Below are 18,478 nucleotides of genomic sequence, written 5' to 3'. Positions count from 1 at the left end.
ACGGAGCTCGTCCATCAGAGATTATACGTGCATTCACAGATTCAGAGGTTGCATGTGAGGGGCGCTGATCGACGCTCAGCTTTAATGGAAAGAAAGTGAATACAGACATTTTTAATTTCAACATGATTTTAAGATTAAAAATATGAGAGAAATATTGGGAAAATACCTAATAATAGGATATAATGGTAAAATACAGGACAATCCCGGCAAAAACAGGAGGGTTGTCATGTATGAGGTGAAGTGTTTGACGAACAGTTTTGCGAGATAACTCAAAACATCTTTGCGAGGGAACGCAAAAACTTTCAAAAATGTATATACCTATCACTCAGTTTTTTTTTTTTCTTCAATTTTTTTTTCTCCACCATCACGTCCCTTCCAGCTCTCCATACATTTCCAACAACTGCGGTGCTGGAAAAAAAACCCAAAAAATAACGGCTGTTAAATTACAGAAATATATCGTAAAATAACAGACATTAAATTACAGAAATGTACTCAAATTAAAATTTCTGGTAAATTTCCGTAATGCAGCCTGTGTTATTTTACAGTAAATTTCTGTATTTTAATGGCCTTTTTTTTTTTTTTTTTTTTTTACCCCACCTGCCGTAAAATTACAGATTTTTTTTTTTTTACAGTGTAGGGTTGTCATGATACTATAATTCCGTACCTATCGATACTTATATTTTAGATGCGTCCATTTCCTGCTAACATTTAAGCTCTGTTGAGAAAATTCTTAAACAGCGCTGATTTGCTATTGTGTTCACGTGCTTAACAGAAATGACTGTGATTGGCTGTGAAGGTCATCAGTTCACCAAACTCACCACTGTTTACTGTGTGTAAACACAGATACAGAGACACTGGAGCATTTCAAAGTCACATCCATCAGCTGGTTTGTCTATAAATTGACATACAAGCGATGCGCTGATGAATTGTGGCTTTAAAATGTTCCAGTGTCCCTGTATCTGTGATTACACTCTGTAAACAGCGGTGAGTTCAGAGAACTGATGACCTTCACAGCCAATCACAGTCATTTCTGTTGAGCACGTGAACACAATGGCAAATCGGCGCTGCTTAATAAAATGCTCAAATGTTTACGGGAAATGGATGTCTTTAAAATTACAGTATTGATTGCTATTAAATTCCAGTATCGTGACAACACTAGATTTTACTATAATAAAACCACAAAGAACATGTAAATGAAAGTGTATGCAGAATGATATTAATTAATGCTGAGGATTACACCACTGATTTGTCTGTACTACACTAAGAAAGTGCATTGAAGTAAGGAGAATCACTTTTAAGGATGATTAAACTTCTGGGAAAGGTGTAAAACTTCGTTTAGATTATCAGACGTACAACAGCAGTTGCTGGAAACAAGAACAAATGTATAACATTAAAGTACTGTTATGAGAGTTTGGTAGTGAATAAGCCAGTGGCCTCAAACTCAATTCCTGGAGGGCCGCAGCTCTGCATTGTTTAGCTCCAACTCACACATTCTTAATAGTCTCAAGGTGTTGAACACCTTGATTAGTTGGATCAGTTGTGTTTGATTAGGGTCGGAGCAAAACTGCAGAGCTGCGGGCCTCCAGGAATCCAGAGACTTATGAATTAAGCACAATAAAATCAATAAAGTCGCCACTTTGACATGTGAAGTTTACATATTTATCCTTACTATCAAAACACACGTCAATCATTGGTTTAAATGATCATTTTCTTATGAAAGACTTAATTTCTCTGTTTTTTTTTTGGAGTGAGTCAACATGAGATTCATCAGTCATTCATCAATATTCGGTCTTTCTTCAGATTTAGTGTCATACATGTGTAACCCAATATAATGACTCTTAAAATACATTTTTTTCTAATCAATTACAATTATTTTGGTCACATCATATTTCATCATGACAATGCATTTGGTCAATGAGCACAAGAAGGGGTTTAGTATCCACTGGGTTGTTTTTGAGGAATGTTTTCAGACACAGCACATCTCACAATCTTAGACTACTATGAAAACCAGACAAATAATAACCAGACAAATACTCTTTGAGTTGAAGCGTGTTGCTGGATTACATGCTTAAGGGTAAGTTTTGGAGATACTGTGCATCTTTTTATTTATTTTTAGAAACCTGTCTCTTTCTTTCTGGACAGGTCATTCAATATTCACCAGACTGTTGTCCGTGTCGTCGGCTGGGCTGGATTCAGTGCCCGTTCCCTCAGTTTGGGAAAGATCCTCCAAAAGCTGCTTTCCAGCCTCTCCGGCTCGGGACGCCCAGTGAACAGCGCCCTGTTTCAGTCCGATGGAGCGAAGCAGCTTGGCGTAGTCCACAAACGCGGCTCCGACCAGCTTATGTGGAGACGCTGTGGTCAAGGAAGACTGATACTGATATAACAAGGTATGAAATTAAACGGTCACTCACTACTGGGTGTATGCGGGGTCAATTTTAGGCCTTAAAAAGTCTTACATTCACTGAAATATGGTGTTGTAGGTCTTAAATGCTTTCAAGCAGGTCATAATATTCATTTGTCTATGTAAAGCTAACCAGCTAGTACAACAAACAATCCTCTCTATTTATTAAATAACTCATTTATTAACTCTATTTACCAATATGGTTTGTTAAACTTCCTTACATCCTTACAATAACATTTGTTTGAAAGTTCTCCATGTATTTATGCATAAATGTAGACCACCTTAAATCAATTCAGTTCAATTCATGTTTATTTCTCTTGCATTATTTCTCTTATTTAGTCCCAGGAAATTGAAACTGAGTCAGTCCAGTGACTACCTGAGAAAAAAGTCTTGTCGCCTATCCAAGTTTTAGGAACAGCAAATAATAACTTGACTTCTAGTTGATCATTTGGCATCAGAAGTGGCTTATATGAAAGGCAAAGGCCTCTAGATTACACTTATTTTACTAAAATAAAATACGATCAAGGCTTGATTTTAAATGATTTCATTATGACAGTAAGGTCTGACTCTGCTCAGACTAAAGTCTCATCACTGAACAGAAATAATGTCCAGTATAGAATATAAAGTCCTGCTGCAGTGGAGACAGAATGAATATTGTGTCTGACTCCATCATGAGCTTGGAGGACTGCATCCATACATCTCTGACATGACTCACATCACTGATTAATAAAGTCATCTGGAATGAAGAAGAAAGCGTTCCTGCAGGACTCCCAGAGTTCATCAAGACTCTTTGGGTCATCTTCAATGCCTTCACCTTCATCTTACCCCAGGCATGCTCAATAATGTTCATGTCTGGTGACTGGGCTGGCCAATCATGGAGCAGCTTGACCTTCTCTGCTTTCAGGAGCTTTGATGTGGAGGCTGAAGTATGAGAAGGAGCGCTATCCTGCTGGAGAATTGTCCCTCTCCTGTGGTTTGTAATGTAATGGGCAGCACAAATTTGTTGATACCTCAGGCTGTTGATGTTGATCATCCACTCTGCAGATCTCACACACGCCCCCATACTGAATGTAACCCCAAACCATGAATTCTCTTTCACCAAACTTGACTGTTCCAGTAGGTTTTCAGCAGTATTTATGATGATTGGGATGCAGATCAGCAGATGATTCATCAGAAAAATCCACCTTCTGCCACTTGAAGTTATTATTTGTTGCTCTTTGTACTGGGATCCAAGACAAGACTTTTTTCAGGTAGTGTAAGTTGTGTAAAACTCCCGTTTAGGCTACTGAAAATATTTTAACATTAGAAAAAAAAAAATATTTTAATATTAGAAAAATATCATAAATATCAATATAAAAAACTATTTAATTTTAAAAGATCCCTGTGTTTAAAATCCTGGAAGGTGCATGAAAAGGATATTAATGTCATCGTTGGTCTCCATCACTCCATATTTCAGGCAGGCTTCGATAAAGAGCGCGGCGCGGTCGAAATATCTCATGCTGTCAGGAGAATCAAAGACACGTCAGAGCGTCGTGATCTTCATCACACATACAAATGCCAATGTACAGTGTGTTTTACAGTAACAGGAATTTTGACATAAAATAAATGAAAGTAACCTGTGGAGCATCTCGCCCACTTTCTGAAAGCAGCCCAGTGAGAGCAGCACCAGCATGGCCTTTGACTTCTGATTGACCTGAGGAGAACACAGATGCTCTGCCCAGCGCTTCAGCACATCTGAACCCTCCGCTGCATTCAGACGCACCTGACACACACACACACAGAGAGAGAGAGAGATTTTCAGCAAACAAAATGTCAGAAAAAACATTCTGGCTATGATACATTATCGATACTCAAGTATTGTTATTTATCTAAAGATACAAATAATAGGGTATATGCAGAGCTTATGTTTCTTCCCATACTGATAAACTTCAGGTAAATGGTTAATGTGACTTATTCTATTTCATACTGTACGGTTCCTTTTACAGCATCGATGCTGTAATGTAATTAAAATACAATAAATAGAATTCAGCGTTTATTTAGTTGCTCAAGCGTAAAACGAGACGAAAAGCCGTTTACACGCCCGTCAGGATTAGCAGGCTAGCGCAGAAGCTCCAATGAATATGGCGGGAAAATGTCATTTAATGCAGTACACCCAGCCTTAGTTTTCTATTGTTACAGTGGCTCTTAATAACATGCGTCACGGCACCGCGACATGCAATAAGCGCAAATCTTTTCCATGTTAAAAGGATCTTTTGTCTTAACCATTTTCTTATGGCGACATGAGAAATGTCTATTTTAGAAATGCTCTCTATTTCTGCGACATCGCGGCAGAACAACAGCGTATAATACTATGACAATGATCACCTCAGGTACTGATTATGTGCTTTATTCAATGTCAAATGCTTCCAATGTCAGTTTAAACACCATTTTTTGTGACATTTATTGCGGTACTACTGAAAGCAGCAGCAGATACAGTAGTTCACCTCAGATCTTGAAAATAAAATAACTAGCAGACGGTTTGAAAATGAAAGTCAGAACTGTGATTCATTCTGGGAATAACTGTATGATGCAAGTGTGTGTGTGTGTGTGTGTGTGTGTGTTTTCAGGCCCCTCTTGGTTCTGCTGCTGCTGAAGAGGACTATGAGACTATGGCTGAACTCAACACACACACACAGGTACAGAAGCTCTGTTACTGTGTGTGTGTGTGTTTGTGCCTTCCATGACTTATGTTGTGCTGTGTATCGAGTGTGTTATTGTGTAAAAGTGTGTGTATTTATGTGAGAGAGTTTGCATGAAAGAGTGAGAGAGAGAGAGTGTGTGTGTGTGTGTGTGTGCACGTGCTGGACGAACCTTGGCCAGCCAGGCGGCGCGGGTCCATTCTCCATACGTCTGCAGATAGCGACATGCATCTGCTGCTTTGTCAATCAGACAGAGCAACTGTACACCCTCTATAACACACAGAGAATCACCAGCGAATCAAACACGGTCCACAGCATTTCTGAGGAATAAGGCCATTTCATTAAAGTTGAGCTGAATAACAGGTATTGGTTTTAATCTGTGGAGTACTACAGCTTTACATACATGCATATATACACTCACCGGCCACTTTATTAGGTATACCTTACCAGTACCGGGTTGGACCCCTTTTGCCTTCAGAACTGCCTTAATCCTTTGTGGCAGAGATTCGACAAGCTACTGGAAATATTCCTCAGAGATTTTGCTCCATATTGACATGATAACCTCACACAGTTGCTGCAGATTTGTCGGCTGCACATCCATGATGCCAATCTCCCGTTCCACCACATCCCAAAGGTGCTCTATTGGATTGAGTTCTGGTGACTGTGGAGGCCATTTGAGTACAGTGAACTCATTGTCATGTTCAAGAATCCAGTCTGAGATGATTGAGCTTTATGACATGGAGTGTTATCCTGCTGGAAGTAGCCATCAGAAGATGAGTACACTGTGGTCATTAAGGGATGGACATGGTCAGCAACAATACTCAGGTAGGCTGTGGCGTTTACACGATGCTCAGTTGGTACTAATAAACCCAAAGTATGCCAAGAAAATCTCCCCCACACCATTACACCACCACCACCAGCCTGAACCACTGATACAAGGCAGGATGGATTCATGCTTTCATGTTGTTGATGCCAAATTCTGAGCCGACCATCCGAATGTGTCAGCAGAAATGGAGACTCATCAGAGCAGGCGACGTTTCTCCAATCTTCTATTGTCCAGTTTTGGTGAGTCTGTGTGAATTGTAGCCTCAGTTTCCTGTTCTGAGCTGACAGGAGCGGCACCCGGTGTGGTCTTCTGCTGCTGTAGCCCATCCGCCTCAAGGTTGGACGTGTTGTGTGTTCAGAGATGCTCTTCTGCAGACCTCGGTTGTATCGAGTGCTTATTTGAGTTACTGTTGCCTTTCTATCAGCTGGAACCAGTCTGGCCATTCTCCTCTGACATAAACAAGGCATTTGCGCCCACAGAACTGCCGCTCACTTGATATTTCCTCATTTTCAGACCATTCTCTGTAAACCCTAGAGATGGTTGTGCGTGAAAATCCCAGTAGATTAGGAGTTTCTGAAATACTCAGACCAGGATGTCTGACACCAACAACCATGCCACGTTTAAAGTCACTTAAATACTCTTTCTTCCCGATTCTGATGCTCGCTTTGAACTGCAGCAGGTCGACTTGACCATGTCCACATGCCTAAATGCATTGAGTTGCTGACATGTGATTGGCAGATTAAAAATGTGCGTTAATGAGCAGTTGGACAGGCTTAGCTAATAGAGTGGCCAGTGAGTGTAAATTTTTCACAAGATATTTATTTTCTTATTTTTCTGACATTTGCCCTGGCAGCAAAATTACACAGCCTAAGTGGTTAAACTCAGGCAACATTGCGTTTCCAAAATCTTTTTTTAATAAGACATATAAATAAGACATACATTAAATATAAGAAATAAGACAAATAAAAAATACTGTATTTCTCCTGTCACAAACCTATTATAAGGCTTTTTATGTTACTTTAACTTAATTGCATTAGTTAATCCGGTTTAATCTACATTTTTGTCACTATACACTGTAAAAACCAAAAAGTTAAGGTAACTCAAACTATTTAAGGGAAACCGATTGCAACAAACCTTTGAGTAAACCTAATGAGTACTGTGAACTTGATCCATTTTAGTACATGAAGCGATATGAGCACAGTAAAACCAAATGAATGAAGATAACTTAAACCAACTGAGTACTGTAACACAATAAGTTAAAGCAACTTAAACCGTTTGAGGAAACTGATTGCCTCAAACCATTTGAGTTAAAAAGCTAAACTATATGAGTACTGTGAACGTACTCCATTTAGGTTGAAGTAATGAGGTATTTAATTAACTCATTACCTTCAACACGGAGTTTAAAACTTTTCAAATGAGTAGAATTAACTTTCAGTCAATTTTAAGTTAACTACACTCATTTTAATGGATAAAGTTGACTGTTGGGTTTTACAGTGTACACAGCTTAACTAAATATTTCTAGTCATTTCAACTTAAATCAGTCAACCAAAAATATTTAATATATCTAAGTTTAGTGACAAAAATGTAGCTGAAACCCGATTAACTTATGGAATTAAGTTAAAGTAACATAAAAACATTTGTTGACGACTTACCATTTTTTTACAGTGTATAGAAAAAACAAGCTTGGACTACACAGATGAAAAGGAAATCATACAGGATTAAAACAAGATTGACTACCTGCCAGCTTTCCATTGGCGATCATGTTCGTGGCCACCAGTTTAATGGTGCTCTGGGACGGGCCGGAGGAGGTGATGGTGGTCACCAGACAGGCTTTCAGAGAGTCACAGTAATAGCTGGAGTTGTCAGCGCTCGTCTCCAAAAGCAACTGCACCGCACGGTCCGTCTGATGAGGAAAACACGCAAAACAAAGGTTTGTTCTGATTTCAGACATGCAGTTGAAGTCAGAATTATTAGTTCTCCTGTATATTTTTCCCCAATTTCTGTTTAAGGGAGAGCAGATTTCTTCAACACATTTCTAATCATAATAGTTTTAATAACTCATCTCTAATAACTGATTTATTTTATCTTTGCCATGAACACAGTAAATAACATTAGACTAGATATTCTTCAAGACACTAATATTCAGGCTAAAGTGGCATTTAAAGGCTTCACTAGGTTAATTAGGTTAACTAGGCAGGTTAGGGGAATTAGGCAAGTCATTGTATAACAGTGGTTTGTTCTGGAGACAATCCTAAACAAATGTAGCTTAGGGGGAATAAAATCTACCTTAAAATGGCTTTTAAAAAAATTAAAACTGCTTTTATTCTAGCCAAAATAAACCAAATCAGACTTTCTCCAGAAGAAAAAATATTCGAGGAAATACTGTGAACAATCCTGTTTCTGTTAAACATCATTTGGGAAATATTTGAAAAAGAAAATAAATTCATAGGAGGGCGAATCATTTTGACTTTAACTGTGCTAATTCAGATTACAGTTTTTCACAGTCGCTCTGGTGCATTTCTTTAAACAATTCAGACAAACTGCAAAACCTAGATGATAACCTGCAAAAGCGCATCACATGCTCAAAATGGAGAGCTCATTCCTCAGAAGCAAATATTGATGTCAATCAAAGTGTCAGTATCATCATAATGAAAAGTCCTGACACCATTGTAACAAGATAGTCAAGTGGCTTAGTCATGTTTTCATTATTACAGTTTACTCAATACATTTTTTCAATGCAAAAAAAGTGATTTTAGTGACACTTCCTGCTCAAGACAGCACTGTATACTATTTGCACAGCCATTTGAAAACTACAGTAAAGTCAGACATCACTGCATTGAGTGAGGTATCTGAGTACAAGACACTGAATATGTATGGTTCACATTTTTACTGCGTTTGCTCTTTGCAATTCTAATTTATTCCCAGCATTGTGCAAAAGAATAAACACCCTTATTTACAACAAACGTAAACTCCCTTTGGGTAGAGCTGTGCACAACTGTAAACTACATTTCAGTACATATTGGAACTGAGCCTGCAACATACACAGGTCTGTAAATCATTCATGAAATTGTTTAATTTTTAAGACATTTTCAGGAAAATAAAGATTTAAATTTGTTAAAAAAAAATTAGCTTGACAGATTGACAACTAGTTCAACATTTTTCTATGTAATGACTCGAGTAATGAAATGAGGACTATTAGTTTTATATGGAATGACTATTCAGCATTCACAAGTATAGTAAATTGTGACTGACATGACATAAGCAGATGATAATGTTATAAACAGCAGAGAGTTGTATGAAAGCAGTTGATGCATGTCCAAAAGCATTCGCAATTTGTTGGAAGGAATGAGAAACTGCTACTATGATGTGCACAAATGACTAATTGTTTTGAGAAATGCATGAACTGTTGTGCAAATGTAAATAGTGTTGTGGGAAATGCACCAAAGCCACTTAGAAAAACTGTAACATGAATGTTAGTGTTCTGAGAAGAATGAACAATTTGCAACATTGCACTGCAAAAAAAAAAAAAAAAAAAAAATGCTTTTCTTAGGGTTTGACTTGTTTATGATTCAAATGTCTACAAATTCTTAAATCAAGCAGCATTGTCATTCATTCATTCATTAATTTTCTTTTTGGCGTAGTCCCTTTATTAATCTGGGGTCGCCACAGTGGAATGAACCACCAACTTATCCAGCATATGTTTTACGCAGCGGATGCCCATCCAGCCGCAACCCATCACTGGGAAAAGCAGCATTTTCTAGACAAACAAAACAATATTGTCTTGTTTTCAGAAATAATAAGCCAAAATGAAGTGAGTGTTTCCATAAAACAAGCTAAATAATCTGCCATCGTGGTAAGCAAAATAATCTTGTTTTTCATTTTGACAAGACTATTCAGATTATTTATTATTTTGCTATATTTTTGCTTCTTGATTTAAGATTCTTTTGATATTTGGACTAGAAGCAAGATAAAAAAAATGTAATTAAGAAAATCATTTCTATGCAATGTGGAGACCACATTTACGGGTGTTGATGTTGAAAAATTTTACTTTGTAGGAGAATTGTTTATTTTTTATATTTTACTAAAAAAATATAGCGTATAAAAAAGGCATATAGATATCTATAGGGATGTAGTGGAAAATCTCAGTAACTGTATGCTCATAATAACTCAACACAAGTGTGCAGTTTCTAACCTGTCCCAGCAGAAGGAGCTGGTCTGCACACTTTTTGGTGTGTTCATAGCTGGACCGCTTCACTTCCTGCAGACGAACACGCTCCAGCTGAAAGCCCTAAAACACAGACACAAAACATGGCTGTTAAGTTAGGAGTCAGGTTGTAATAACTCTCCCCAAAACCCTTTTCCAAATCTTTCTGAATGAAATGCCTACTTTACTACATCCAATCAGCTCGCAGTTAAAAACAAAACAAGCCACGCCCACTGTTTTCACATTTAATATTCAGTTTCTCTAGGAACTGCATCACAATACAAAAACAACAAACAAACAAACAAGCAAAAACAGTCGCAGCTTCCAGTTCATGTGGACTTTAATCAGTGATATGTGCTGTTGGTCTAGCCAGGCTCTTTTCCTATCCTGATCCTCTCAGTGAGACAAATCGATCGCAGACCGTGATAGACAGCGAACAATTGAGGTCAGCTGTCAGAGCCGTCTCTACATTTAAACAGGGAGAAAACAGATGCAGAACAATCAGGTAGAGCGGGGCTTCTCAAACTCAGTCCTGGAGGGTCGGTGTCCTGCAGATTATAGTTCCAACTTGCCTCAACACACCTGCAAGGGGATGTTTCTAGAAAGCCTAGTAAGAGCTTGATTAGCTAGCCCAGGTGCGTCTGATTTGGGTTGGAGGTAAAATCTGCAGGACACAGGCCCGTGCAGAGACCCTCCAAAGGGCATGTGCAGGATAAAATTTTTGAAGAGGGGGGGGGGGGGGGGGTTGTTGTTGTGGCGCGCGTACTGAAGAGTGGTGTTGTCGCGCGCCTACTGAAGGGCGGGACGGAGGGTGTGTCGCGTCGCGGGGGCACTTTTGATCATTTTGGAAGGGCCCTTTATATCCAAGATTAAAAAGGGCATGTGCACCGCACAGGTTGAGCCCTGTATGTGCACGTGCCTGGCAGGACACCGGACCTCCAGGACCAGGGCCGGAGTGGGACTCCTTTTCAGCCCTGGAGTTAAAGCCTTAGACCGGCCCACCTCAGTTCACGACTGACTTTATTAAGGTAACGTCATTTCCATTCAGTTTCTAATATGACACGATCACGTCTTTTTCAAGAAAACAGCTGCTTTAGAAGTTGAAATGTTCAACAACCCAAACAGTATTATATGTCTTAACAATAAAAATGGAAAAAAATTAAATTAAATTAGATGGGTAAGGATCGAACTCGGGTGCTGCAGTGTGGTGATGCAACGTGCTGACCACTGGACCACAATGGCGCTGAATGGTTTAATCTTTTTCTCCCCTTTCTAGATTTCTGATCAATTCATGTCAGATTTATTAATGTAGGGAATCATCTGATTTTCATTGGGCAGGTGTATTATTCATTAATATTAATTATTCGAATTCTTATATTCACTAAGGTGCCGCTGTTTGGGGTAGAATGATAGTTACGTCATCATTAACCTGCAGGCTGCATTTTGCTCACGGGGCTGCGAGAATATAAATAAAAAGCGAGGAGCTGCGGCAAAATAATTAATAAAAAGAGGGAGACTATGGTCAAATAAATAAATAAATGAAAAAAAGTGCGACTGCTGAGAGTGCAAGCAGCTAGTGACACCGGCCCTCGCGGCCAAAAAAACGGACCGGCCCACTGGGAATTCTCCCAGTCCTCCCGATTAGCCAATCCGGGCCTGTCCAGGACTGACATTAAGAACTCTTGAGGTGGAGGACAGGCTGCTTACAGCTAAACACTGAAGGAAATCAGAAAAAAAATGGCACTTTAGAGTAAATTAACAGGAAATCTTCATTTTTGTGTGAACTACCCCTTTAAAAATGGATCATTAGTTTGCATATTATTGACTATTACTTATGCAATTTCGTACATTTACTCGAGCTTAAGAGTGAACTACATTTATTATTCATTACTTTCATTAGTAAATCACACATTTAGAAAGACATTACAGCTGTAATAGTTTTTTTTTTCTGACAGCTAGATGGTGCCAGAGCGTTACTTTCAGAAAGCATTTTTACAGCCACCAAACAAAATCTGGATTCATTGTTCTAATAGTTAAAGGTGCTTTGTAGTCTTTCCTTCATTTTGACTTATGTCAGGTATATTTATAGTAACACTTTAGTTCAATTAACAATTCACATTATTTACTACTGGCTTATTACCTGTCTATTACGATATGAACTGTTTATTAGCAATTATAAAGTATGATTTATATATTCCTAATCCTACCGATACTTAAACCCAACTACTACCCTAATATTAATAAGCAGCTTATTAGTAGTTTATTGAGCTAAAAGTCTTAATTAATGGTTTGTTAATAGTGTGGATTGTACATTAGAATAAAGTGTGAACATTAGGGAGGCTCTGATCAGGGTTTTTGCAGCCAAGTACCAATTTTTTGTCATGATGATCGGCGGATACAGAGTACCGATTCTGATGCTTCAAGCTTTATTCAAGCACATTTTCCCTTTAAGTATGATACTTAAGTGGAGATCTTGCCTTACCTAGGAAAATAAAGGAAGGATGCTGCAAATAATCCCAACCATTTAGTGTGGACATATAATAGCCAGAAGCAGCTTTACAGAAAATATCTGACGCCCCACGCATCATTCACCTCCTCACGTGTTGTGGCTACTGTAGGCTATGTATTATATACGCGAGCGCACGTGCGTCTTCCTCTGCTTGTAAACTCATAAACAAACCCCTGCGATCAGTTCATGAGATCAGCCAGATTGGCGAGTACCGATAGAGTCATTACATGTGATTATGAATACTGATCTTTAGCCGATTGATCGGAGCATCCCTAGTGAACACTTTTATAATGATCTATTTCTTGTGTCGATTTTTACAAGGATTTCTATGAATGATCAGATACAAATGTCTTGCACAGGGTGAGCAGAAGTGCTTTTTCCTCCCCTCAGTAATGCATACTAGCTCTGTATAATGACATATTGAAATTTTCGGTGGAAACTGAACAAATTCAAGGATTCAGATCTCATGGTAGTTTTTTTTTTTCTCCGTTTAGAGAGAGTAAGTGTCTAATTTAATGAAAGCCCTGCAGTCCTGCTGAATATGGATGTGTTAATATTCCAGGTTTTCCCTCCCCAGATGAACGGTGTCATACACTCATCAGTTTAACTTTACTCCCGCTCTGAATATAAACTCCTGCTGACTTTCTCAAAGGAATCTTCTTGGCACAATGTTTCGGTGTTTTTGGAGCTTCTGTAATAATTTTTCGATCCTAAGATTCACTGATGCATTTTTTATTTTATTTTTGAATGGAATCCAAACAGTGACCAATTTTAGTTTTGTTCAGTCGGCAGAAAAAGAGTGAATTATTGATTATTAAGCATTATAGTATGTTGTCTGTAAAATAATGCATGTGATCTGTGTATGTCCAGGCATCATTATATCAAGACATAGATACAGATGTGTAAAAAAGCAAAAAGTAATAAAAGTATTCGGTTCATATATGAAAATTTAGAGGATAACATATATTTTGAGTAATAATAAAAAAAAATATATATAATAAAAAAATATATAATATTTTATTTAAAATAAATTTTATATATATATATATATATATATATATATATATATATATATATATATATATATATATATATATATATGTGTGTGTATATATATATATTATAAATAACAATATTTATATATTAATATTTTATATTTATATTATAAATAACAATACAATTAATAAAATATAACATAACATAATAATTTATAATATAATATAATACAATATAACATAATATGATATATAATAAACAAATTAACCCAATAGTAAATTAATAATGTGCTGATATTAATTTAAAAGCATCAGTTTAAAATTTGATGAATATAAATTATAAAAATATAAATAATAAAAAACAATAAAAAATAAAACAAGCTCAGGAAAAGAAAAGCAATTTTAATTCGTATATGATTTCAATAAATAATTCGGTAAGCGCAATTGTTTTGCTTCCAATTTTTTATTTTATTGCCAATAATAAAGGAAATAAAAAAATAACGATCAACCAATTAAAATAAAGCATTAGTTTTACTTTAACGTTTACTCTCATTTTACTTGTTTCAAACCTTTATGAGTTCTGTTGAACACAAAAGAAGATATTTTGAAGAATGCTGAAAACCTGTAACCTTTGACTTCCATAGTTATTTGTTATCCCTTCTATGAAAGTCAATGGTTACAGGTTTCCAGCATTCTTCAAAATATCTTATTTATTTTTCAACAGAAGAAAGAAACTCATGTAACCTCAGATATCCACATGAGGCTCAATAAATAGTGAGTACATTTTGATTTTTGGGTGAACTGTCCCTTTAAAGTTTCCCAGAGATGGGTTGCGGCTGGAAGGGCATCTGTTGCGTAAAAACTTGCTGGATAAGTTGGCGGTTCATTTTGCTGTGGCGACCCCGGATTAATAAAGGGACTAAGCCGACAAGAAAATGAATGAATGAATGTCCCTTTAAAGTAAATAAGTCCATGGCTCATTATGAAAAATGATTTACATTTTACTATCCCTCTGAATAAAGTGTTAATATTAATTGCAGTTTAAAAGTCGAGTAGATGACTTGTCTACAATAAAACAAAACAGAAGCTCAGGATAAACAGCAAATTATACTTTTAACCCATTTTAAATAGATTGTTTTATTCTCAATCATTGACTCACATTTGACTTGGTTTGAAGAATCCTGAAAACCTGTAACCATTGACTTCCATAGTAGTCTCTTCGATGAAAATTAATGGCTACTGGTTTCAAGCAACATTCTTCAAAATATCTTCTTTTGTGTTCAACAGAACTGAAACGAGTCAAATGTGAGTAAATGACTGAGAGTTTTCAGTTTTGGGTGAACTATCGCTTTAATTTGATTGGTTGATTATTTGTCTTGTTTATTTTATTATTAGTGATGGAATTAAAAAACAATTGTGCTTATTGAATTATTAGTTGAAATCATATACAATTAAAATATCTTATTTAGCGTTCAGCAGAAGAAAGAAACTCATGGAAACTCAGATAACCACACGAGGCTGAGTGAAAAGGGAGTCAATTGTGGATGAACTATCCCTTAAAATAAAGTGTTAATATTAATCCCATCAGTTTAAAAGTCGAGTAGATGAGGTGTTTTGAGCTCAAACCTGGAAGAAGGAGCTTTCGCAGAGGATGTCATGGCAGATGTCCAGATGACTGGCTGCCGCTTGGCCTTCTGGGACGGATTCGTTGGATTGAGCGCTCTGAGCAAACGCCTGGATGTAATGAGAAGCCACCGTCCAGAACTGAAGGTCTGATTCATCACCGAACAGCCTGATAAAATATAAATGAAGGAGAGAAACCCCGGAGCAACAGAAGAGTTCCTCAGTTTATTCAGCAGACAAGACCGTCAAACCAACATTAAATAGGTTAACATTAAAGAAGACCTATTATGCAAAAAATATCTTTTATTAGAGGTTTAAACATGAACAGTGTGTTATTATAACCAGCTTCTAATGATAAACACGTATTCATTATTCATTTTATAATCAGACTTGATTGTACAGACTTTGATTGACATTCTCTCTTTGTACGTGTCATCAGAGGGTGAAAGCCCCGCCCTCTAGGGACCATCTCTGCCTCATTAGCATAGGACGTTAGTCTTGTTTTAAAGTAATTAAGTCACATAATTAAGTCTCTGATGTCTAGAGTGTGTGTAGTGAAGTTTCAGCTCAAAATACCACACAAACGATGTTTTCTATCTCACTGAACCTGCCCCTTTTAAGCTTTGATCCTAATTGTGGCGTTTCAGGTGACTGTCGCTTTAAATTCAAATGAGATTGTGCTCTTTTTCTAAAGAGGGCGGAGCTACAAATGCCTGTGAGTCAGATTCAAAATTGGCTGAAACTCCCAATAGTAATCGGCTGCTTCTCACTTAGGGCTGTTTATGCTAATGAGGGAGGGATGGTCAATAATAGGCGGGGCTTTCCTCCTCTAATGACACGTACAAAGAGAAAATGTCAATCAAAGTGTTTCTGCAGACTGTTTCTATCAAGTCTGATTATAAAAGACACAATTAATTTAATTTTTAGCATTACAGGCTGGCTATATTCACACATTTTTCTACACAACTGTGCTTAAATCACTTATAATAATGATTTTTGCATATTATGTCCCCTTTAAGACAGTTAAAACAGTTTAAGAGCCTGTGTGACAGTGTTGCATTCTGATCTAAACTGAGACTCACCGAGACACAAGCAGGCAGCGCTGCAGCAGGCTCAGATTGGGATCCTGCAGGACACTTTTGATGTCACTAAGTGGGAAGAAAATATTTTTCAGCACGCTCAGGGGAAAAAATGTGCTCCTCATATGTAAAATGAATGAAATTATTAGATGAGAGAGGGCAGCGTGCTCTTTTAAGAAGCTCTTCATGTAAAAGTGCGAGTGTGTTTGAGAATAATTGTGTTCTGCTTTTATTTAGCGGTCCTTCAGGCGGAAAGAAATTGCCTTTCTTGCATTACAGAATTATAACATAAACTATGCCATGCTTTTTTTCTGGACATGTATTTACTATATGTACACCTGTTTACTGTATAACTGCGGGTTAACTATGCTGATATACACTCACCGGCCACATTATTAGGTACACCCTACTAGTACCGTGTTGGAACCCTTTTTGCCTTCAGAACTGCCTTAATGGCAGAGATTCAGCAAGCTACTGGAAATATTTATCAGAGATTTTGCTCCATATTGACATGATAACCTCACGCAGTTGCTGCAGATTTGTCGGCTGCACATCCATGATGCCAATCTCCCGTTCCACCACATCCCAAAGTGCTCTATTGGATTGAGAGCTGCTGACTGTGGAGGCCATTTGAGAACAGTGAACTCATTGTCATGTTCAAGAAACCAGTCTGAGATGATTCACGCTTTATGACATGGTGCGTTATCCTGCTGGAAGTAGCCATCAGAAGATGGAGACACTGTGCTCATAAAGGGATGGACATGATCAGCAACAATCCTCAGGTAGGCTGTGGCGTTGACTCGATGCGCAATTAGTGCTAATGGGCTCAAAGTGTGCAAAGATAATCTCCCCCACACCATTACACCACCACCAGCAGCCTGAACCTTTGATACAAGGCAGGATGGATCCATGCTTTCATATTGTTGATGTCAAATTCTGACCCGACCATCCAAATGTGTCAGCAGAAATGGAGACTCATCAGAGCAGGCGACGTTTCTCCAATCTTCTATTGTGCAGTTTTGGTGAGTCTGTGTGAATTGTAGCCTCAGTTTCCTGTTCTTAGCTGACAGGAGCGGCACCCGGTGTGGTCTTCTGCTGCTGTAGCCCATCCGCCTCAAGGTTGGACGTGTTGTGTGTTCAGAGATGCTCTTCTGCAGATCTCGGTTGTAACGAGTGCTTATTTGAGTTACTGTTGCCTTTCTATCAGCTGGAACCAGTCTGGCCATTCTCCTCTGACCTCTGGCATCAACAAGGCATTTGCGCTAACAGAACTGCCGCTCACTGGATATTTCCTCTTTTTCAGACCATTCTCTGTAAACCCTAGAGATGTTTGTGTGTGAAAATCCCAGTAGATCAGCAGTTTCTGAAATACTCAGACCAGCCCGTCTGGCACCAACAACCACGCCACATTTAAAGTCACTTAAATCCCATTCCTTCCCCATTCTGATGCTCGGTGTGAATTTCAGCAGATCGTCTTGATCATGTCTACATGCCAGGCATTGAGTTGCTGCCATGAAGAAATTTGATTAGGCATATTAGAAATTTGCGATAACGAGCAGTTGGACAGGTGTACCTAATAAAGTGGCCAGTGAGTGCACAATAACTTTAACTGATTAACTAGTAACTAATCGCTTTTAACAGGTAAAGTTATTAAGTTATGTGCACCTTTTGTAAAGCTGCTTTGAAACAACAATTATGTAAAGCGCTATACAAATACACTTGACTTGAAATGAATGCACGTACTTGGAGAGAGAGTTGAGCTGTTCCTGGATCAGTCCCTTGATTTCATCTTTCTCTTTGTAGTCTCTAATGATAGAAACACAGAATTCAAAATTGTGCTTTGATTTGAAATATTCACAGCTTTAAAAAAAAAGCTTTGTGAAATTTAAGGAGCTAAATTAAGCAGTTCAGGTCACTACAACACACGCAGTTAATTAAGTGTATTATTTTTTTCAGTCAGTCCTATTCAACGGCAATGCAGTGGCGCAGTAGGTAGTGCTTTGCCTCACAGCAAGAAGGTCGCTGGTTCGAACCTCGGCTCTGTTGGCATTTCTGTGTGGAGTTTGCATGTTCTCCCTGCGTTCACGTGGGTTTCACCAGGGTGCTCCGGTTTCCCCCACAGTCCAAAGACATGCGGTACAGGAGAATTGGGTAGGCTAAATT

General features: G+C 37.9%; 2 protein-coding genes across 12 annotated transcripts in view; both read right to left on the bottom strand.

The window, feature by feature from the left end:
- arfgef3 (ARFGEF family member 3) overlaps positions 1-18,478 on the bottom strand; it is a 973,876-nt gene that overhangs the window by 601,018 nt on the left and 354,380 nt on the right. The window lies entirely within an intron of this gene.
- Positions 1-18,478, bottom strand: part of wdr11 (WD repeat domain 11) — a 98,105-nt gene that overhangs the window by 1,415 nt on the left and 78,212 nt on the right. The window contains exons 21-31 of one of the 11 annotated variants that reach the window (XM_087278012.1): positions 18,059-18,121; positions 16,319-16,384; positions 15,240-15,405; positions 10,098-10,193; positions 7,643-7,808; positions 5,252-5,349; positions 4,018-4,163; positions 3,821-3,900; positions 1,848-2,343; positions 1,118-1,477; positions 390-1,030 (exon numbers count right to left, since the gene is read on the bottom strand). In XM_087278012.1, the coding sequence (XP_087134138.1) occupies positions 2,144-2,343; positions 3,821-3,900; positions 4,018-4,163; positions 5,252-5,349; positions 7,643-7,808; positions 10,098-10,193; positions 15,240-15,405; positions 16,319-16,384; positions 18,059-18,121 (1,081 nt within the window). In that variant the 3' untranslated portion in view covers positions 390-1,030; positions 1,118-1,477; positions 1,848-2,143. 11 annotated transcript variants of the gene reach the window in all.

The sequence above is a fragment of the Danio rerio genome, chromosome 13 (assembly GCF_052040795.2).
Source record: "Danio rerio strain M-AB ecotype USA chromosome 13, GRCz13ab, whole genome shotgun sequence".
NCBI classification, from domain to species: Eukaryota; Metazoa; Chordata; class Actinopteri; order Cypriniformes; family Danionidae; genus Danio; species Danio rerio.
The sequence above is the reverse complement of the archived record's forward strand: the minus strand, read 5'-3'. Positions and strand labels throughout refer to the sequence as shown.